The sequence below is a fragment of the Typopeltis vanoorti genome, chromosome 23 (assembly GCF_054136105.1).
Source record: "Typopeltis vanoorti isolate ZY-2024b chromosome 23, IOZ_Tvanoo_1.0, whole genome shotgun sequence".
NCBI lineage: Eukaryota > Metazoa > Arthropoda > Arachnida > Uropygi > Thelyphonidae > Typopeltis > Typopeltis vanoorti.
In genome coordinates, this window is record NC_143571.1 from 30,455,974 (window position 1) to 30,480,169 (window position 24,196).

The following is a 24,196-nucleotide window of genomic DNA, read 5'->3' on the forward strand; positions in this document are numbered from 1 at the left end:
TGAAGCAACTACTGTCCCTCAGAGGTTACAGCTCCTTTGGAAGGATAATAAAATGCAGCTCGCTACAAGACTATGTCATCGATAGTCTTGTTAACTCTGTCTTACTATTCAGATGTGAGGGTTGAACATTGCTAATGAAGATGTGAAAATACTATTGGCCTTCAAGATGAAGTACTACAGAAAACTTTCGAAGATACCATATACTGCACACACAACAAATGACAAGGTTATAAAAAAAAATCAGCTCCATTGACATAAGAAAATATCATCACTAAAATACATTGGAAACAGCTCTGGTGGCTAGATAGATAGTTTATAGATTTTTTTTTTCTTTTCCTGCCACCCATTTCCATCTATATTATGCAAGTTTTTTTTCATTTCAGAATGCGTAAATTTACACTACGAACTGGTAATCATTGACTATTGCCCAAACTGTCAGTCTCTTTAAATCATCCAGCAGTATCTCTGTCACCTTTATAAACTATTGCCATCCATTTCAGCATAATCAGCAAACAACTAGATAACTTAGTTTTCAGTATTTTTAATGTACAAATTCACTGAAGTACAGAGCCCAGTGGCATTGTACTTTATATTGCTCCAATTTACATAATCAGATTCTATGCAATTTCCTTTCAAATGTGTTTGCAAAGTACAAAATAATGCTGTCCATGTAGAATATTATGTTCTATCCACCCATTCCTGAATTCTCTCTATAATTAACTTTTACAATACCTTAGCCATCAACTCTTGAGATACTAATTAGTTTGCAATTTGCTATCTGTTTATCTTGGAGCCACCTTTATGTAATAGGACAATTTTTCCCCTCTTTCCACATTGAAAATCTGTCAGTGCTGAGAATTAAACAGCCTGGCTAAAAAGCAATGTAATTTCTTTTGCACTTTCTTCTAACATATGGACTTATATCTCATCTAGTCATGTTGCTGTATTCTAAACTCCTGAAGTTAATTTATTTCTCTTCTCATATTGATCCCTGTCATATCAGTCACTGCACCTTAGCAAAGTAATCACTCAGTAATTCAACTATTTTTTTTTTGTTGGTGTCACCTCTCTACTATCTATATTCAGTAAATTTATTCTTTATTAATTTTTTCTTATACTTTCTACATAGTAAAATACCTTTTTTGATTTCCTTTGGCCTTCTTGGGTACTTTCATCTCATTTGATTTTGCCTTCCTTCCTTATCATGCTAGGCATTCTTCGTTGCCTGTGTTTTGTGTTGATCATGAGTTGGTTGATCACATTTCTCTTCATATTCCCTTAACAGTACTTTCTTTTTCTGCAGCTTCAGCTGGATGATGCCACTCATTGATTTAATTTCCACTTCATTTATTCTCCTAATCTTGAATGTGCAATCTAATACTGCTTTCCTTAAATGTCCCATTGATCATTTCCCATGCTCTTCCTTCACTCTTTTTATAAAGTTTTCTGACAAGAGAAATAGCCATCATTAATGTTGAAATCAAATATTGATATCTGGAGGAAAAACTTTCTATACATTTCTAAGGTAGATGTCAACAGAATATTAGTAAAAAGGGAAACTATATGCAAGCTAATTAGAATGTCTAAAGGAGATTAAACAATGTGTGAAATCTTGTTGGGCGTAATTAAAAGATGAAATGGGAGTAATTTTAATTACCCCCATCTCTTCTTTGTGATTTTATTTTTTGGATGTCTTTGCAATTTGGAGCACTTTCCTTTGAGATTCTGCACATCTATTAAAAATTTTACTCAGTCCATCAGAGTGTTTACTCTAGAAAACAGAAACCAGTAATTATTACTGGTAATTATTACTGTTTTCTGTTTTCTAGAGTAAACACTCTGATGGACTGAGTAAAATTTTTAATAGATGTGCAGAATCTCAAAGGAAAGTGCTCCAAATTGCAAAGACATCCAAAAAATAAAATCACAAAGAAGAGATGGGGTAATTAAAATTACTCCCATTTCATCTTTTAATTACTCCCAACACACATTGTTTCATTTCACACATTGTTTAATCTCCTTTAGACATTCTAATTAGCTTGCATATAGTTTCCATTTCTAGGTTCCTAGAGAAGATACACCATCTTTCTCAAACAGGCACTATTAAAACTGATTCATTGACCTTATGCTCCACAAAAGCACTCTTACATCTGGAGCTTTAGCAATTCAGTCCACTTCAGTGGCTTTTTATCCTCAATCTCCAAAATCTCAAGAAAGACATATGTAGGATTTCCATTTTGTACATTAAAGATTTAACAAAAAATAGTACAGGTATCTATGTACTGTAAATTTACAATGTCTTTCTGTTCAGATTTATAAGTTAGCAATTTCCTTGTGACCTTTCATGTTGTTGAATAGTAGGAAGATCGTCTACTTTGAAAAATATCAAGATACCAGCAATCTTACAAATCTCCTGCCCATCATGTCATTTCATCCAGACAGTGTCCATTGGATAAAGACTAGTCTTGCATAAAAGCAGTATTATATTAAAAAGATTATATAAAGAAAGTTGTGAAGCTCTAATTTATGAAGTTAGCCCAAACAAGAATGAGCCTTAAACTGTTTGTTTTGAAAAGTAATCTTATTAAATGCCCTTCACACTTATGACAATTGATGTAATTTTTTCCTTTGTTCTCTTATTGTATTGCAGAGAAGATTAAACATATTTTGCAGCATATGCATGACTGAGTTGCAAGTCGGCAGTTAGAATTTGAAGGCTGTGCAGGAAGATGGTTTGATGTTAAATCAGGTAAGAGACAAGGGTGAACATTATCTCCACTGTTATTCATCATCTGCATGGATCACATTATGAAGGAAAGTGGTATTATTACTTGATATCAAAATTGATGATGTTTATCTCTACTCTATACTTTATGCAAATTATGATATACTCCTAACTAAATAAATCCAGTATAGGTCTGCAGCACTCCTTAACTAAATTGAATACTGCTGTAATAAATTTGATATGAAAATCACCAATAAAAAGACAGTGAAAATAGGCAGAAACATTGAAATCAACTGCATTTTGAATGGAAAACCTATAGAACAAGTAAAACATTTCAGTTATTTAGCCACAATATTTAATGAAGATGGTAAATTATGGAAATAGACAACAGTATTAGCAAAGACTGGTATGGTAGGAAATCAACTGAATAAATATATATGGGATAAGAGTGAAATTGGTAAAAACACTAATGTTTTAGCTGCATACAAGACAGTGTTCAAACCAGTTTTAACATGTAGATCTGATAGCTGAGTTAGAAATAAAATACTTGATTAAAAATTGGCAACTACAGATATGAGAATTCTGAAAAAGATTAGGGGAATGAGTAGATGGCATAAATGGCAGCATCATATTAAAAATGAGGAAGTTAGTAATGATGTCACTTTTATATGTAGTACTATCATAATATCCTGCACTTCCCCCCCCCCACCCCAAATCCAAGACTGCATATGAATTTGATGATGATGATTTCATCATTATTCTGCTCTGTCCATCAGTTGTTTGTAATTACAATGACCATGAAATGTGGTTGTAAATTTAGTTAATAGCCTGTAACTGACTATGTAATAGAAAACAAGATATTGATACATTGTGGTCAGTTTCCAATATAAACATGCTTTCATGTTTGCAGATATCTTTATTAATAATAATGTTAATGTTAAAAAGTCCCTGATTCCTGAGAGAGAGAGACCTCCAGGGAAGTACATATTAACTGCACCAGCTGTCATGTCTGTTCTTGAATTCATTCACACTATTTATACACACAATATCCAATGGCAATCCATTCCCATCATGCATCACTCTGAGAGAAAAATCTAGCTCTCACCCCCTTCTTGATGGCATTCATTCTGATTGTCCAAGGATGCCCTCTCATCCCTTCATAAAATGAAAAATTCCATCTACTGATATCCTGTATGACCCTTTCAGAAATTTGCAGGACTCAATCATATCACTCCTCTTTCTCCTGTTTGCTAGTGTCTGCAGTCCACAATCCTGATATCATTTTTAACTCTCCTTTGCTCTCTATTTCTCTCTCTCTTTGTATTTGCAGTCTCTGCTGTAGAGCCTTGAATTTTAACTTGCCATCTACTAAAGCTTCCTCCTGATCAAATTTCGTTTGTGTAATTCCACTAATATAACATGATATTGGATATCTCATTAAATTAAAGTGTATGAATTTATATTTACTAACATTGAACTGACAGCCATTTTCACATGCCGACAATTCCATCCTATTCAAATCATTCTGCAAGTGCTGCAAATCAGCAAATAGCTGAATGTCACATGTCAAATTCCTTCTAATTTTATTAATGTATAGATTGAATAACAATGGACCAAGGACTGATGGTTGTACACCACTGGTTACCTTAAATCTTGCAGACTTGCATCCTCCATATACCACTTTTTGATATCTGTCAATCAGCCATCCTCTTATCCATGCTGGTATTTTATAATGCAATCCCATATTCTCCAGTTTATGCAACAGTCTTCCATGCTGTATTGTCAAAAAGCTCTAGCAAAATCTGAAAGTATCATGGTTTATCCATTTCCCTTGTCTAACACTCACTGGTAACATTATTATAGAATGTAAGCAAGTTGCTCAAACATGACCTTCCCTTAGTAAAACCATGCTGCTCATTGCAAAGTATAGATTTTCTTTCAACCCATCGCTGTATGCAAGCCCTGAGCAACTCTTCCAAAATTCTCACCACCACTCCAGAGCTACTGATAGGTCAATAGTTATATACACCAGCCTTTGACCACCTTTGTGCAATGGGATTAACATACATTCTTTCCACTCCTGTGGAATCTTCCCTGTTCTACTCAAATTATATAGCCTGGTCAAGGAATAGCTTTTTCATCTGAACATTATTTTAGCATTTGTGCTGATATCCCATCACTTCTTATTTCCGAATTCTTATTCAGTTTGTGCAACAGCTCTAGTATCTACTCCTCCTCATGCACCTCAGTTCCTTTTTCCAATGAAGAGATAGCAGCAAGCTCAATGTTGCATAGACCAGGTTTATAGCTTTTAGCACTCATTAATTGAACAATCTCTCCTACATCTGTCATTGCATACTGTCTGCATTCATTAGTTATTCTTTTATGTTCATTCTTTCTTTGTTGGTTTAGCAGCTATAGTATTATTGTGTTATTGCCCTCATTACGGAAGTTACTTCTTAGATTGATTTTAATCTTTATTCAGATTTCATCAATGTGTAGCTAGATTCATAGGGAATCTGAGTTGATCACAGAATGTCATATTTTTCATATGTAAGTAATGAAAATGTTGCATAACTATTTTATTATATAACTGTATTTTTATTATACTCTGATTTCAAAATAGTTGTAGAATGTTTCTTCATTGGGCTAATTAGTACACTGAATCTAGTTATCCAATCCTCAAATAACTAACCCTCGGTTAGCTTTATTTATTATTATTTTTTTATTTTTTTTTATTTTTGTTCAACCTCCCCATCTCTTCCACAACCACACAAAGGTCACAGAAAAAGATGTATGCAGGCAAATAATGAAATGAAAAAAATAATATTACTGAATTTCATGAAGAGCTGAGTTTATATTTATTGGAGAAAATGGTTTGGGAAAGGCCATTTCAAAGAGCAGAGGTAGATGGAATGAAAGAAGAGGAGAAGAAGTTTGGAGCTGCACCATTGTATGAATGTTAACTAGCAACTGCTTGTGTTTGTATATGATTAGAGGAAAGTAGCATAATGGTAGTGGCTAATTTGTAAAGCAGCCCTTATGAAAATACCTATATAAAAAAGAAAAAAAGGTACAGTGGAGAAACAGAGCATCTGGGAATAAATAAATGTAGTTTTTGTGGGAGGCATCATCTGTAAAGCAAGTTGCTCTTTTCTTATTAGCACATTAAGCACTTTTAGGAAGATTTTTGGTACTGTTTGCTCTCTCCCTTCCCTCCCAAATGTAAGAATCCTCTTCTAAAGTCAGGTGGATTTGGAATTTATAAAGTGTCAGGAGTTGTGCCAGCATGAAGTAGTTTTGAATGGCAGATGTTAAAGATTAATCCAAAAATAGAAAATTAATCTTGGATGAAGATAGAAAATATTATCAAAAGTAAGCAGCAGTAGAGTGAGATCATTTTTCCCATGAAATAAGGCAGATTGTGTTTTTGCTAGCTTTGAAATTCACTAAATTATCATTACCCATCTAGAGAATGATAAGGTAGATTAGTGTTTAAGACATTGATTAGGTATAAAAGATCTTACAATTTGAATCAATCATTTGAGCACTACAGAGTTTTCTGGAATGAAAAGAGAAAGAGATGGAATGTGCTGTTGTCAGCAAAACTGTGGATAGGATTTGAGATTAATAACAGGTCATTAACAGGGCTTGAAAAATACATCCACCCTCTCACCTGTGGAGAGTAGGTTTGCCAGCTGGCAAGTGGCTTCAACAAAGTGAAATATTTTGTATTTAATAAAAAATAACTTTCTACACAAAATCTTTTTTACTTTAAAAAAGCAAATGCTATATCACTAATCAGTTTATGTAACTCCTATTGACTTATTGAGATATATCGTTATAAAAAAGGCAGGGGGGGGTTACGAGACATTTTTTGCATGAATTTTGCATGGTGAGTAGAATTTTGCATTTGTCTAGCCCTGGTCACTTATATATTGTAGGAAGGTTCTTTTGCTTTCACCTGCACATAGATGGGAAACTAATGAGAGGAGTCCATGAATGATAAGAGAGGAATTGGCAAACCACTCTCAAAGAGCAAGAGAGAAAGCATAAGATCTTAGTATGGTAAAAAAACCTCTCTGCCAGACTATCAGATGCTTTGAAAATATCAAGTTCAGTCATGCATTTCTTGAACTTTTCTGTATCTTATGTCCATAGGCATGGTTGGCTAGGAGGTTTGCTGTGGAGTGAGAGTGACAGAATCCATATTAGTGATCACTAATTAATTGGTGGGCTTCCATTACTTTTAAGAGTATTTAGGTGAAAGCATTGAGAGCAATAATTTAATAGCTGGCTTTTATTATTATCATCATGTGACACCTCCAAGGGTTCATTGCAAGGAGGGTACTATACACAACTCACAATCTCCTCTAGTTTATCCTCCAACTACTACTACAATGACATGACTACCATCAACACAAAGTACCATTTACTGCCTACTATCACCAACAGGGTTTTTTTTTTTTTTTTCTTTTCCTCTCTCTCTAAGTTGCATGTTTCTTATGGCTGATTTGTTTATGCAGGATGAAAAACCTCAGTTTCCTGGAGGGGAAAACTGCTTCTTCAGTATGAGATCAGCTAACTCACCGTCAATTAAAAAAGTCCATATAAAGATTCTCATCACAACAGAATTAAACTCAGGTCTTTTCCAGTCAAATGGTGCAATATCCCATGATTCTTCCAGTTGCACTATAGAGGTGCTTTTATATCCCTTTATCCAGCCTGTCCTGAAGTAGGAACAGAATGGATAGTCTTGCTTCCAATGGGTAAGTGCCAGATTAGTATGACAGCTTATATAAATGATCCATGGTGTTAATTCTGGAGTACAAGTTTTGTATAACTGAGGGGATCAACATCTCGACCAGATGACTTATTGGTATCAAGACCACTGAGGATTTTTCTGTTATTCTTTTGGGCAAAGCATGTAGCAAGCAGTTCATGGTATTGTAGGAGGTGATTTGCCTTGGTCATCTGTAGAAGAGTTGGAGGAAAAGACTGCCAAGCAGCTCTTCCTTATGTTTGAGTTAAATTGGCATAGTACCATCAGAATTAAGAGTGGTGGAAACAAGAAAGGACAGAAGTTTTTCTCAACAGCCTTAGTAAGGGACCAGAAGGCTCAATTTTTGTTTTAGCAAGACAAGTTTTTAATTGATTCCTGCATTTGATACAGTCTGCTTTGGATTTGTTGATGATTTTTTTATAGACGTAGGTTGCACTGTATGCTAAGTGCAAAGCCAAGTTTTTAATATGAGACATTTATATATTTTTATCTTGGACTACACTTTGGTACACTTAATGGAGAACCCTGACTTTGCATACATAAATTTAGGAATGTATTTTGAGTGTAAGGAAAAATAGAAGAAAATAGACTTGAATGGAATAAATTGAAGGAAAGCAGAGGTTTAGGTATGAAGATTAATACAAAATTCAGATTTAAGGGTAATTGCAAAAGTCATAGAGAAGCACTATAGAAATGCTGCACTAATGAGCAGAGATAAGTAAATACTTTTGTCTTACCCTCTTGTCCTACTGATTTCTTATCATATAAAGCCTGGAGGCTTCGTTTTAGATTTGGTCACCTGGATTATATGAAAATGAGATGAGGTTAGAGAGAGAGCAGAGACCAGTCTTAAAATATCTGGTCTGAAAATTTGTTGAACAGACAGATGGTGCATACTTTAAGGGGAGGGGAATCATATCTCATGCAGAAGCATCCTATCATTTACAATATAATAGGATGCTTCTGTATGATATACTTCTTAGTTTTTGTTGTTATTTAAGGTGAATATTCTCATACTTGTTTTGTCCCTCACCCCACAATAATGTTTTAACTTTTATACATGCATCAGAAGAACACATTTTTTGTTAGAACAGCCTTAGTTCATATCCCATCTATCCATCCATTTCTCACCCATCCAAGATGAGCTGAGTTTTGGGGTTTTAGGTAATTTAATACAACCAGATTTCCATTCCTCTGCTGCATCCCTCTAGGGGTAATTATTTTATTTCTGTAGCACTGTGTGTTCATGGGACCAATCTGCCTGTTTTGAGGGACAAAAAACCAGAGTTTCTGGGAGAAAAAACTGCTACCTCCATATGAGAGTGGCTAAGTTGCCATTTGATTGAAAAAGCCTAATAAAGGTCCCTCACATCACAGATGGGATTTGAACCCAGATCTTTTCAACCAAAGAGTTCCTTTATACTAACTAAGCTATGGAGATTCTAGTTCAAATCCCTTCTAGAATTATAACCTCCTGCAATGAGTCGTTTGACTCTTGGAGGCCTAAATAATAATAATAATAGTAAATAAATCATACTTGGCAAATTATATTCTTATTTTCAAGCACAAGCAAACAAAACTTGGGCATAAAATATTTCCATGCCTAGGAGAGACTTCATATAAAGTCCCTCTTCATATCCCATAGCAAATTTCTCAGGCATTTATAAATCCAGAAGAAAACCTAATACTCAGGCTATAACTTGAGTATTAGAGTTCAGATTTGAAATATGAAAGATATATTTACATTTTCAGGACTATATTGATACTTTATTTGCACACACACATATGCACGTTTATTCCTGTTTATTTTTTATTTTCTAGCCACTTATCAGTTGGTAAAGAAATGATATCTGGGGGCTGTGCAGGATTTTGCCAGATTGTTATCACAACTCCCATGGAGCTGCTAAAAATTCAGTTACAAGATGCTGGAAGAGTTGGTATGCAAGTTAAAACTCTCATATCGAATTGTTAAATATGAAGTTTAAATAGATAATAATAAGAAATGCAGTTTAAAAGTACTTTTTTAGTTCATCATGCTTACTTTATGGGTTGCTTATATATATGTGTGTGTGTGTGTATAATAAATTTAGTTTAATCCTTTATCCAAGTGTGAGCAAACAAAGCTTGCGCCTGAAAATATCTTCAGGACTGAATATAGCAAAGGTGGACCAAGTTAACAACGCTCCTATTCCAGTATCTCCCATAATATAAAACACATCTCCTTGCAGATATGTATAATGTTATGCATTAAGGGATTGGCCACTACCCAGACTAGATTCGACCTTTATTGAGGTCTCTTCAGTGGGAGCCAGGCCCTGAGGTGGAGATACCAGGCAGAAGCAATAGCGAGTTCATCTTTACCTATAGGAGTTGCCAAAAGGTGTGCCACCTTTTTTATTAAATTACTCTGGAGTTAGAGAAAGATGTTGAAAGTTTATTTTTCACTTGGTTAGACTATAATAAATTTAGTTTAATCCTTTATCCAAGTGTGAGCAAACAAAGTTTGTGCCTGAAAATATCTTCAGGACTGAATGTATATATATGTGTGTGTGTGTGTGTGTGTGTGTGTGTGTGTGTGTGTGTGTGTGTGTACACACACGCACACACACACACATCTTTTATAAAATATATTTATAATCTATTCACATATTCTTGCTAGCAACAAACTTATTTTATAGTGGTTCCTTTCACTCAGAAAACATGAAAACATTTCATTTCATTCAAATTAAAAGTGTTGGAATATTTTTGAATACAAACCACTTAATTATTTCTCATTTCTTTAGATATTAGGAACTATTATTTATTTGTTACATGACTACATTATAATAGCTTGTTTCATTCGTAGAATAATGGATAGTGGTAGTGATCACTAGTATATCGGCAAGAGCAAGTTATTTCATATGCATTGTGCAACATCTCGCTTCTGTAAGTAGAAGTGGAAAGTTTTTCCACTTGGTTACAAATTAAATTATCCAAAATTCATCCAAACAAAGTCACTTGCCTTTGCATAAAAAGGCTAGTGACTTCACATTACTTGCCTTAATATCCCATGATGCAAAGCACACATCCTTTTGTATGCATATAATGCTCTGCATTATGAGAAGGGCCACTATCAAGACCAGTTTTGACTTTGGATAAAGAATATAATCTCTTGGCATCTTTAATTTAATGTTAGTAGAAGGTTAAGCAGTTCCTCTTCGTCTAGGGATTACACTGAGCTAATTCAATACATGAAAAGTATTTATCCCATTTAGCTGCATCTCATCTATTGTTATAAAAACGACAGTCAGGAGTGGTCATCTCAAGTCCTAAATGCCAAATGCTTACATGATGAACAAGTGAAAAAGGACAACTTGAACAAAAGATTTGTTTATTTCATATTCATCCATAAGAGATGATATAAGCTAGAGCAAAGGTCAGCAAACTTTATCTGAAAAGGGCTGAGGCTCGGCAGGCCTAAAGGTAAAATGAAGGATATCATTTACTTATATATAAGAAAGAAAACAAAATTTATGGAGTTGTATTAAAATACAATCTGATCGTGTACAAATTTTTCAGAAATTAGAAGTATGGAATTTTTTAAAGAGATATAATTACACTTAATTGGAACTCAAAGTTCATCATCAAATTCCTGCCATTACAAATACTCAACAGATAAGGCTGATTTATAATGAGATTTTATGCATTTCATCTTAGAAAATGTTTTTTCCAAGCTATCAAATAAGAACAATTATATTCCAATATTCATCGCCAAGAAATACTGCCTGATTAGCATGAGTGTGTGAGTAGTGCCAATGGCAATACCCACCAACTGGAGTGCAACATACAGTCACTGCCTCAACTATAGATATGATGCAAAAGAAGATATAGACAATACACAAATGAATGGGCATAGCTGCAATCTCTATAAATGCTGAAACAACTTATTTCATGATTCTGTCACAAAATTCATTTAAACTCTTTCCTTAGCCCACAGGCCACACAGTAATGAACAAATTAATCCGAACAAGCCGAATTTTCTTCAAGTTTTTGGTTTGGTTTTTGTTTTAGCTCACAATTTTTTTAGTTTTGGTTTTGGTTGAGTGCTGCATGTTTTAATTCTGTCTCTACAATGTTATTAGTAGTATTGCGATTTTTAACCCTGCAGAGGTTGCGGCTGAAAAAATTGCAGCATAGGTCACATGTATATAAGATATACATTCATTACTAGTATGTGCTAAAATGCAATAAAATTTAAAAAATAAATAATAATAAAAAAACACTGCAAATATAAGAAACACTTGTAAATGATTGGAATGCCTTGCCTGAGAGTGTGATGTCTGCAAGGAGTTTGAATGTGTTCAAGGCACAGTATGATGAGCTGTGTGTGTGTGATAAAAGGACCTCCCAGATGAGTCTTTGACTCCATGAGGTCTTGGGGTAATAATAATATAACACATGATAGTTTATTTATTTTCAGTTACAATCTAGAAATTATTGAATAAAGAAATATAAAGAATAAAAATTTAGCCGATTGTTGCGATGTAAACCAGCTAGATATAAGAGGCCTAAAAATGCTTTCAATTCTGTTTTGTCTATTCATTTAGAATTTCTTTCTCTTGAATACTGGTTCAAAATAGAATCAGTATATTTATTTGTATATATTGGGTTGGCAAATAAGTTTGTTCAGTTTTTCAGAGTGGAATGAAACACATTTTATTTAATATATATATAATACATACTAGTCAGTTATATATTGACCCTCTTGCCATCTGTCCACCAATTTCATTATGCTGTGTTCATAAAACTCCTGAGGTTTACTGGCAAAAAACCGATCCAGGTGTCTTTTGACAACCTCCTCATTAGCAAAGGCTTTCCCGTTCAGAGAATTCTTCAACGATCAGAATAAGTGGTAATCAGAAGGTGCCAGGTCCGGTGAATACTGAGGATGTGGCAAAACATCCCAACCAAGACGTGACAATTTACTCCGGGTTGTTAACGATGAGTGGGGTCTGGTGTTGTTGTGGTGAAAGACAACTTTTTTCCAGTTTGTCAATTCAGGACGTTTTGTGCTAATTGCACGGGCCATTCGCATTAACTGTGAGCGATAGACAGTTGAATCAATCGTTCATCCTGACGGTAACACCTAGTAGTGTTACCGACAACACCTTTATAATCCCAACACAGAGAGCATGATCTTCTTTGGGTGCAATCCTGCTTTTGAGGTTGTTTGTGGCAGTTTGTTCTTGTGCCCCCATGATCTTTTATGTACCACATTATCGTACACGACCTATTTTTCATCTCCCGTAATCATCTGCTTCAAAAAATGGGTCGTTTTCTTGGTGACGTTGCAGCGAATCACAGATGGATATGCGAGCAGTCAATTCATGCAGCACCCAAACATTGAGTTTTGAAACACATCCCAGCTTGTGCAAATGGTTTTCAATGCTTGTATGGGATATGTTCAGTACTGCAGCAATCTCCCGCACTGTTTGTGATGGATTTTTGTCGACGATATTCTTCACAACACTCGAATCAACCTTGGTCTGGCGACTGGCACGAGGCGCATCACTGATGTCGATCTCCAGAATGGAATTTGTCAAACCACTTTTAGCATACGCATTCTGTTAAGGCACCATCCCCACATACGCTGCATATTTTTTATGGGCCTCCGCAGCTCGTTTGACTTTTTTGAAATAAAAAAGCAAAATATGCCGGTAATGTATGTTATTTCCTTCCATTTCTAAAAATATGTTACACACACGCAACTGAAGTATGCCGAACGAAAATTCACTGAAAGGTTATGTGAAATGCCACCCTTCAAATGTGCAATAGCGTTGCACGGTAGCGCAACAATAGTGACAAGCGCAGCGGTGTAAACTTGTACTAACGCATAAACCAAACGAACTTATTTGCCAACCCAATAATAAGATTAGATCTAAAATATCAGCTGTGATGAAGCAATTCCAAGTTTCAAGTTCTGTCTTGGCATTTTTTGCATTTGGCTGAACTAATGGAAGTTGACACAAAATATTCTGTGGCTGTCTTGTTATTGAATTTTTCCTCCATTTTGATTCTTTATCCTTTTCAAGAAAATACTCTTCACTCATGTCTAATTCATCTTCACTTTCTTCACTAGAAATATCTTGTTCGGTATCCGAATCTTCTGAACGAACTTTCACATAATCATCTTCTAAATCACTTTCATCTTCACATTCGACATCATCGGACTCAAGTAACATTCACTAAATCTCTTCAAAATCTGATGGATTATTCAATTGATATATTTTTCCAGCCATTTTCAACAGTAAATTTAAAAAAATAAAAAAAAATCAATACTGTGCTGACATCTCGGTATCTCTCAGATACAGTTTACTATCAAATATCACCACCTTTACATAACACATGTTAAACCAAAACTGACTACATAAACAGTGTGGAATATCACTTATAATATATTCATGTGCAGCTAGTCATGACCTCCAAGCTATACATTGGATATGGGTAAGAATATTTATGTTAAATGATTTGTTTGTATCTGTCAGATCAGCTGCAACCTCTGCAAGGTTAATAGTGTAAAAAAGTTGACACTCATAGTGTTGTATCCATTTTATAGCTACACAAAATGAATAAATCTCCAAGAAAGTGTTCAAAAATATGTACTCTTTCTCAGCACACATCCATGACTCAAAAGACAAATTGCCAATGAGTGTGGTGTTGATTTGAGTACTGTTAATGCGATTTTAAAGAGGTTTAGGGAGACATGTATCTTTTCTCCTGACAGAAAAGGAAAATGTGAGTGATAAAGGAAAACTATACTTACTCAAGATCATTTACTAGTTAGGAAAAACAAAATGAATCCAAGATTGTCTGGTGTAGAATTAAATAGAGACTTGGCAACTAGTGGGATTAATGTTTCTGACATGACGGTCTGTCAAAGATTGTTGGAAGCAGGGAGGACTGTTCACAAACCAAAAAAGAAACAACTATTAATGAAGGCTATGTAGAAAAAGAGGCTCCAGTGGGCAAAAGTGTACAAAGACTATTGAGAAGTGGAAGAAGGTCATATTCTCAGAAGAGAAGCATTTTTTTGTCCAAGGAGATCGACTATTCCTATGTTCACAAATCAGTAGCTGAGAAGACTTCTCCTGCCCACTTTCAACAAGCTCCTAACTAGAAGTGGAAGTAGGTCATATTCTCAGATGAGAGGCATTTCTTTGTCCAAGGAGATTGACTATCCTATGTTCACAAATCAGTGCTGAGAAGACTTTCCTGCCTACCTTCAACAAGCTCCTAACTATCTAGCTTAAAAGATGTCCTGGGGGTTGTTTTACACATGATGGTCAAGGATCATGTGTGTGTGTGCCTGTTGACAGTATGATGAAAAGCGATCAATACATAAAATTATTGAAGAAAAGAGTTAGTCCCACAAATCCATAAAAACAAAGAACTCATCTTCCAACAGGATTTTGCTTCATGTCACATTTCCAAAAAAAGAGTTCTTCAAATATCACAACATCCAATTGCTTCAGAGGGCATTACCTCTCCTGACATTAATCCAATAGAACATTTGTGGGCCATAGTGAAAAAGAGACTTTGAAAATTAAATTGTGATACAAAGGATAACTTAATACTGTATTGGTTGACCAAATCATTGTAACTTCAGCATAGCATGTAGATTGTAGTGCAGCTTGTTTCTTTGTATTTCTGTGCATACTTCAGATGATGACATTAATGTGAAGGTTGAAACATCGAGTGATTATTTTGGTTTATATTAAATTGAAGTTTTACTCTCACACGGTAGTTTCCGTAATTTTTGAAGATATAAGAAAGATTACCAAACGTAAGCTTTCTTATATCTTACAAAAGCTTACGTTCCTGGAAAGTAAATCAGCTTGTGCTTTGTGAGAATGTAGAGAAAAATGTGAGAAAGCAAAGCACTGGGTAAATCTAGCTAAACAAAAGTCATGGGAAGACTTTGGTAAGAACATAGAAATTAATTATTAGGAAAGTGACAAAATACTCTGGAGACTATTGAAAAAGCTTAGAAATGGAGGAAAGAGTTCTGTAAAAAAAATCAAATACGATAAAGGTGACATGAAAACTGAAGATATAAATATTCTAGATGTTTGGCATGATTACTTTGAAAGATTGCTAAATGAAACAAGAAGTGATAGATCAGCAGTAGAAAACCGGCTGCAGTATATGTGATATTCAACTAAAAATGCTCAAATTTAGAGGTATAATAGTTTAACAGTTGCTGCACTGCATAATTCAGAAGTCATTATCAGAAAATTGAATTTCAGATGTTTGGAGTAGAGCTCTCATTGTACCCATCTGTCTTATTATAGATTGATGAGTACTTGAGAACACACTTAATAAAAGGCTAAGAAAATTTGTGAAAGGAAAATGTTGAAAAGCATCTGCTGAATTCGAGGCAGATAGAGATCAGAATGCATTTTCACTTTAAGATGAATAGTTGAGAAAACATGGGAACATAACAAGGATCTGTATTAAGTTTTGTAGTTCTGGAAAATGCATGTGACAAAGTGTGTGAAAAGCTGTTCAAAATGCTACAATTATATCATGTAATTAGACATTTACATCATATAATTTTAGCATTGAGTAGCACATATTCTATATTCACATTGTAAGTCGGTGTTTAATAGAATAAAAAGTTAATAGAATTGAAGGAGATACAGGAAGATGATTTGATGTGAGACACTGGTGCATATTATCTCCACCGTTAATCATCATTTATATGGATTAAATTATGAAGGTAGTGACATTAAGCCAGATATCAAAATTGGATATGCTAATCTTAACCCTTATTTTTGTGCAGATATTATATTTTTAAATAAATCTAGCACAAATCTGCATGATTCCCTATTTAAATTGAATAATTGCTGTAATAAATTTATGAAAATTGGTATAAAATAAAAAGACTATGAAAAAAAAAAAAAAAAAAAGGCAAGTGTATTGAAAGGATCAACTGCCTCCTGAATGAGAAAACTTATAGAACAGGTATTGGCACAATTGTTGGTGATTATGTTAAATAAAATATGGAAATAAATAGAATTTGCAAGGCTATTATGATAGGACTTCAACTGAATAAATTTATATGCAATAAGAACAAAATTAGTCTAAACCCTAAACTATGTTCAAACCAATTTAAAGTTATGTCTGGGAGAGCCGGGTTAAAAATAAAACATTTGATCAGTCTGGACTCTACATATATGAGAGTTCTGAGAAAAAATAGGAATATAAGGTAGAATAAAGGAATAAATAAGATAGAAGAAAAATAGGAATAAATAAGATAGAAGAAAAATAGGAATAAAAAGATAGAAGCATATTAAAAATTGAGGATATTAGGAAGGAAACTTAATTGTTTTCTGTCTGGTTTGGATTTTGTTGAGACTTGAAAGTAACATGACATAAGGTGTTACCCTATGTCAAGTTACTAGCATGGCAATAGAAATCCTAGTGGTGAGTCTAGTTGCCTTAAGGCAACTAGACTCACCTTTTTTTTTAATAGAATATATAATAATTTAAAAATAATGAATACATTCTACAAACATAAAAATATACTTAAATATACATGGTGTGCAAGACAGAAATCAAAAATCAATAGAAAAAGTAGTAAACATCTTCCTAGATGTTAGTCAGAAGAGGGCTAAAAATAGACAGATTGCTATTTAGTGCAGACAAAATTAAGGTTTCCACCAAATTGATTACAAAAAATAAAAATAAAAAAATTAAAAAACTAGAAAAACAAAATCTAATTACAAAGTAAGATTACTAAATGATTCAAGTATAAGAAATTAATACCAACAGAGGATTAATAACTACTTAGAAAAAATACAAAAAAATGAAGACAATGAGAAAGAATGGAATAATATAAAAGAAATTATTACATCAGCAGCATATGAAAGTCTAGGAACACAAAAAATATCATAAAAATAAAAAAAAGTTACATATATGGGACAATGAAATAAAAACAATAATTGGAAATAAAAATCTGGCCTTTAAAAAGATAGTTAAGTAGCAAAAAAAAAAAAAAGAAGAAGATGAAATTGAATATAAAAAAAGACAAGCAATAGCCAAAGAGAGACAAAGAAAGCTGGGAAAAATTTGTATCATATCTAGAAAATTACATATACAAAATATAAGACCCAGTGTGTATAAAATGCTAAAACACATGAATGCAGATATAAAGGAAACTGTAAATATAAATTGTGAAATAGATTTAAAAGAATTCTTGGATTACAGATCTTTGGACAAACATAAAAAAAATTACACCAAAAACTTCCAAAATGTTTTAAATGGTAGAATAACAATGAAAGAATTAAAGGACAACCTAAGTAAAATTTAAAAAAAAAAAATAGTAAATCAGCAGGAGAAGATGGGATAAACTCCAAACTGTATAAATTTGCTGAAAAAAATTTCATCAGGGATTACTAAAATTTTTCAATAAAATATATACAAATGGACAAATACCAATAGAATGGAATACAATTATAGTAATACCTATATTTAAAATGGAGGATAAAACAAAACCTGCTAATTACAGTTATTAGTTTACTGAATGCATGCTACAAAATATATAGTAGAATACCTAATGAAAAATTGAAAATATACAGTGAAAAAAATATATATATTAGAATGTCGAAAGGAATTTAGAAAAGGATGTTCTACATGGATGCAGCTTTTTGTTTAAAACTACTCATTGAAAAAAAGAAGATAATTTAATTTAGAAACTCATCTTTTGTTTATAGATTATGAAAAAGTATTTGACAAAATAAAAAGGTATATACTATTTGATATATTACAAAGAATAAATATACCTAATATTTTACTACATGCAATATTGAATATTTACACAAAGATGATAAAATAAACAAAAAAATGTCTGAAAAACAGTCTATAAACCAAGGAGTAAGACAGGAATGCCCTCTGTCTCCAGCCTCCGTCTTTTCAAAATTTACATTAATGAAATATTAATATAGTGGAACACCTTAATTTCCCAGAATAACAAAATAAATGCACTATTATTTGCAGATGATCAGCTAATAATATCAGATAAGGAAGACAATTTACAAGGAGCAATATGTAATTTAAACATTATAGTATAATAGTTTGGAATGAAAATATCCATAGATAAAACTAAAACAATGACATTTTGTGGACAAACTCCAGTTAGAAGTAAAATAGTTATTAATAATAAAATAATAGAACAAATAAATACTTAAAATTACAAATAAATAAATAAAAGACGATGTTATACTTCTAAATAAATCTGCTACAAGTCTGCAAGATTCTCTGACTAAATTGAATAGCTGTTGTAATAGATATGGTATGAAGGTCAGCAATAAAAAGACAAAGACAATGAAAATAGGCAGAATCATTGAAAATGTCAACTGTGTTGTGAATGGAGAACCTGTGGAACAAGTAAAACATTTCAGCTATTTAGGCACGATTTTTACTGAAGATGGTAAATTAAATATAGAAATAGACAACAGAATCAGCAAAGCTGGTATGGTGGGAAGTCAATTGAATAAATTCATATGGAATAAGAGAGAAATTAGTTGGAACACTAAATTAGCTGTATACAAGACAGTGTTCAAACCAGTTTTAACTTATGGATCTGAGAGCTGGGTCAGAAGTAAAACACTTGACCAAAGACTAGAGACCACAGATATGAGAGTCCTGAGAAAGATTATAGGCGTGAACAGATGGCATCAATGGCAATATCATATTAAAAACATATTAGGATATTAGGAAAGAACTTGACATTGTCAGCATCCAGGAATGTGTTAGCAGAGCTAATCTCAGGTGGTATGGTCACTTAAACAGAATGGGCGAGGAAAGATTAGCAAAACAAGTGTTCTCTGCCAGGTTGGCAGCAAAACGACCCAGAGGAAGACCAAGATATAGGTGGATTGATACGGTACAAAGTGCTTTAGACGATAGAAATATAAGATCTGATAATGTTGGAGTCTTGACAAGTAACAGACTGATTTGGAGGAAAATTGTAGATAGGAAATTAATAATGATGTAATTTTTTTCATGTAGTACTATCATATCCTGTACATCCCTTGAGGGTACATGGCAGGAATTTGATGATGATGATGATGATGATAAATACTTTCAGTTATCTTTGATGTGAAATATCATATGAAGGAGAAAAAGATATAAAATTAAAAACTTCAAAATTTTTACAGATATAGGCCTGATAAATAGAACACTCAAACCAAATATAGTACAAAAAAGAAACATGCTTGAAAATATACAATACTTTAGCACCACCCACATTGTTATGTGGAGTGAAATTTGGGCAATAAATTTATTTTGTTTATATAAGAAAATAAACAAAGAATAAAAACAAGTGAAATGAGATTCACGAGAACTGCAAAATGCACATTATTAGACCAAAAAAAAGAACAAAGAAATCAATAGAAGAAAAACTATTCAATTATAAACAAAATTGAATAGAACATGTAAACCAAATGGCCAACACCTGATATTCTAAACAAATAAAATATAAACCAACTGGAAAGAGAAGGCTGGGTAGATCTCAAAAAAGGATATTAGATGAATAATGAGACTGGAATAGACCAGTATAATCTATATCCGTAATTAGCATTATGATGATGATGACTTAATTGTTAGCATTCAGGAATGTGTGAGTAGAGCTAATGTGAGCTGGTATGATCAGTTAAACGGAATGAGAGGAAGTTGAAATAGATGTGAAGTTACTTCACGTACAGACTTTGTTTACACTTGTGTAAAGGATAAAACCAAGAAAATAATTTCTTGGCATCTTTAATTTATAATATAATCAAGTAAAAGAACTTTCAACGTCTCTCTCTCTCTCTCTCTCTCTGGATTAGAGATAGATGTTGTAGAACTTTCAACATCTGTCTCTAATCCAGAGTATTTTAATAATAAGGTGCGATACCTTTTGACTACTTGTATATGGGAAATATATGACTTCTGCATTACTTCAATCTTGGTATTGCTTCTGGGTCTGACTCCCACTGATAACATTTACTAATGTTTGTGTTTGCTTGCTTCTGGGGAGTAGAGAGGCTCTACTTGATGGCAAGTTTTCGCCATCAAGTGGCACTTCACTGAGTGGAGCTACCTGCTGAGTTTCCTGTCCAAGAATCATTCAGATCAGGAGTGATGAGTTTAGTAGTGATCTTGTAGATCACTCAGAGTTTTAGTGGTATATTCCCACATTTTAACATACCTCAATAAAGGTTGAAACCAATCTGGGTAGTGGCCCTTCCTATAATGCATTGCATTATGGAATGCTAAGGCAGTTGATGTGAAATCATTAGCCTCTATATGCAAGTAGCCCAGCCATGAAGTTACTTCATGCACAAACTTTGTTTGTTTGCACTTGGATAAAGGATGAAACCAAAAATATAATTTCTTGGCATCTTTAATTTATAGAATGAGAGGAAGGGTTAGCAAAACAGGTGCTTGTTGCTAGGATGAGGGGAAAAATCAAAAGGAAAACAAAGATCTAGGTTGATTGATAAAGTAAGAAGTGCTTTTTAAGACCAAAATATATCTGACAGTATTGGAGTCATTACAGATTAATTTGGAAGAAAATTGTCGATAGTACTACATAATAAGTTTACATCATACAAACTTCTGTCCATATCCTGTATGCCACCTGAGGTACATATCTGGGATTTGATTATGGTGATATGATATACTCCACTGAATTTAGCTGCACACTTCTTTTAAACAGTGCTAGGTAAATTGATTGCCACATGAGTATCCTTTTTGCTGAAAGAAAGATTACCAATCATCAACCAGATTTTTGGTAGTATTTCTTTCATACTCTGAAAGTACTAACATCCTCAGAAGACCTTGATCAGATCCAATAAAATTACATATTTTAAATTATCTTCTTTCAGTTTTGATCTTATTCTGAAAGACTCTACCAAATGTGACCTATACTATTGTCGTGTCGTCCTATCTTTCTGACTGATTCATTTATGTTGGTTAATCGAACTTATCGTTATTTCCTTAAAATTCCATTTTTATTTGTTAGATGTTGATTGATACTGATCCAAATATAAAGAAATTTATATTATCCTGTGCCACTTTATATTCAGATTAGTCTATATATTGCAGAGGAATCAATCATCAGCTAACGTTTGCAATCTTACTTTTCTACAGGCCAAGGTTATTAATATCTTTTAAGGCTTCCGCAAGGGCCGATAAATTTTTATGAGCTGTGCAATGAATGAAGATTAGGCAAACAACAAATTGAATTCAATAAAACAAGACATTTAATGCAGGGTTATATAACATGTACATCCAAGTATAACTTTCTAAACAAGATAATGCAAATGAACAAGTCCAAAATATCTCTGAGATACAGTAACTTTTCAGTTAGGTTTAAAGCCAAAGGTCTTAGATCTTATTATTCAAGAGATAAGTATTTCTATCACAACTTGTCTCTATTCTATGAAACAATTCATATCATCTACACATCGATTTAGTTCGAGTGCTCAGAATAGATATAATGCACTAGGTATCAAACATTCAACTCTCAGTTCTCTATATTCAGTCGATTTATAAAAAAATATATCTCGCAGTTCAAAGTTCCAGAATTCACAATAAATATTTTTATAGTTGGCTTCTCTAATTCACTTTTAATCTATAAACACTTAATTGAATTACAAGGCAGTTATCAAATTCAAGGGGGAAATACTTTAATGCTTCATTCTTTCAACTATTTATAGTTAAATGCCATAGCTAGGGTTAAGATATATTAGGCTGAGCTAACTTTCACTTGCTTCACACTGGATGTAAAAAGGATAAGTCTTACTGGGTTTCAGCTTCAGTACATTAAATACACTTAGGCACATATTTAAAATTCCTGTTAACTAATTACCATGAGGAAACACAATTCAAAGAAATCTTCACTATGTTAACTGAAATATTTAACACAGAACTTTGCAAGTCTTGACATTAGATTTACATCATGTACTAATTCCTTATTTTCCACTATGTATTGACTTCTGCACTGCAGTATTCTTCCTCTAATCATTAGGAATCTATTGTAATATCAGAATTCCATAGAGGTAGTTTTTAATGCCTTTTTATTCCCGGTCCTTTCCTTGTTGATTTTTCCGGATATCTCAGCTCGCCTTCGTTGCACACAACCAGTCTCTTCACTGTCCCCAAGCTTTCTCCCCTGTTTACTTTCGTTTTCCAATTAACTGCGTTTATTCTTCCTGCCCAAATCCGGTTCTAGCCAGTCCAGCTTACATCTACAGGTTTCTCTCCATATCATAGCCGTTCACGTTCTAAGCACGTGCTAACTCAAAACAACTCTGTTTCGCCTTTACTAGCCAATTAAATTCAATCAGAAGAATTACATAAAATCATATCAGCAGAATTCTACATATATACATTTTCTTTCAGAAATAACAAATAGGGTAATAATCCGTAGTTCACATAAAATACATTTAAATATGATAAATTCAAATTCTTATAATACATATGCACAGCTTCTTATATTTATACAGGAACAAATAAAATAAATTGAATGACACTTTAATACTGAGTCTTTTCAGTACTAATATAAATCCCAAAATTATATAATTAAACAATAATAAACAAACTCAAAGTAACTATATGAATAATACTTTATAAGCAAGTGATTAACATCAAATAATATTTACAAGTGCTGCTTGAGTCATGGCAAATTATGTTAAATGTGAGTGAAGTATTATAATTCTCAAATATCTTCATTCACAATTTAACACCATCTACAATCCTCCAAATGGCTTATGAACAATTGTTCTTATAAACTATCTACATTCTACTACCATGTTCTGCAATACTGGAAAGATACTGAACTCACACACTGACTAGATTACCTCTTCCCTCTATTCAGCTGTACCGACAGAGCTTCTGAAATCCAACAACTGGGACTTCAATACTTCCTTTTTCGTTCTTGGAATTAGGCAGAAATAAAAACTGTGAAAAGATCTACCTCAGAATATGAAATGGAAAACTCCAATGCCTACTTATGAAAATTCCACTGTACCTAAAGTTAAAACTTAAAATGAACCACTATAAAAGCTGTTTGCATTACAAGTGTACACTGCATTTTTTCTGGAAACTCATGCTTTTAGATATCACAGATTAGAATGTGATGTCTAAAGGCCTTGACTACTCTAACTTAAAGAAAATATACGATCATATTGCTGCATCCATTATTTTGCACATGTCCATATTTGCATATAGAAGATTATTACTCGGAAAAAAAGCAATGACAAATTTAAGCAAGATCTTTAAAGATAAAGATATTAGCCTCGCAACAAAAATCAGAATCATGAAAGCAATGGTATTCCCTGTGGTGCTGTATGGATATGAAAGTTGGACCCTGAGAAAGAGTGAAAGAAGAAGATAGATGCATTTGAATTATGGGTTTGGAGACGTTTACTGAGAATACCATGGACTGCAAAGCAAACCAATAAATCAGTGATAAAATAAAGCCAGATAGCTCCCTTGAAGCTATGATCATCAAGCAAAAATTGTCATACTTATGACATATTATGCAAGCAAATGACAGTCTGGAGAAGATGATGCTTGCTAAAGTTGATGGAAGCAGGAGAAGAGGAAGACCAAGAATTAGATGGGTGGATTGAGTTAAAGAAGCAACTGGAGTGCACTTG

At 33.3% G+C, this 24,196-nt stretch overlaps 1 protein-coding gene across 1 annotated transcript in view; it reads left to right on the top strand.

The window, feature by feature from the left end:
* The window catches only part of LOC150093727 (mitochondrial glutamate carrier 1-like), a 158,300-nt gene that overhangs the window by 96,995 nt on the left and 37,109 nt on the right, over window positions 1–24,196 (top strand). The window contains exon 5 of the mRNA XM_090412653.1: window positions 9,330–9,445. Within this exon, the coding sequence (XP_090268779.1) occupies window positions 9,330–9,445 (116 nt within the window). The remainder of the gene's footprint in view (window positions 1–9,329; window positions 9,446–24,196) is intronic.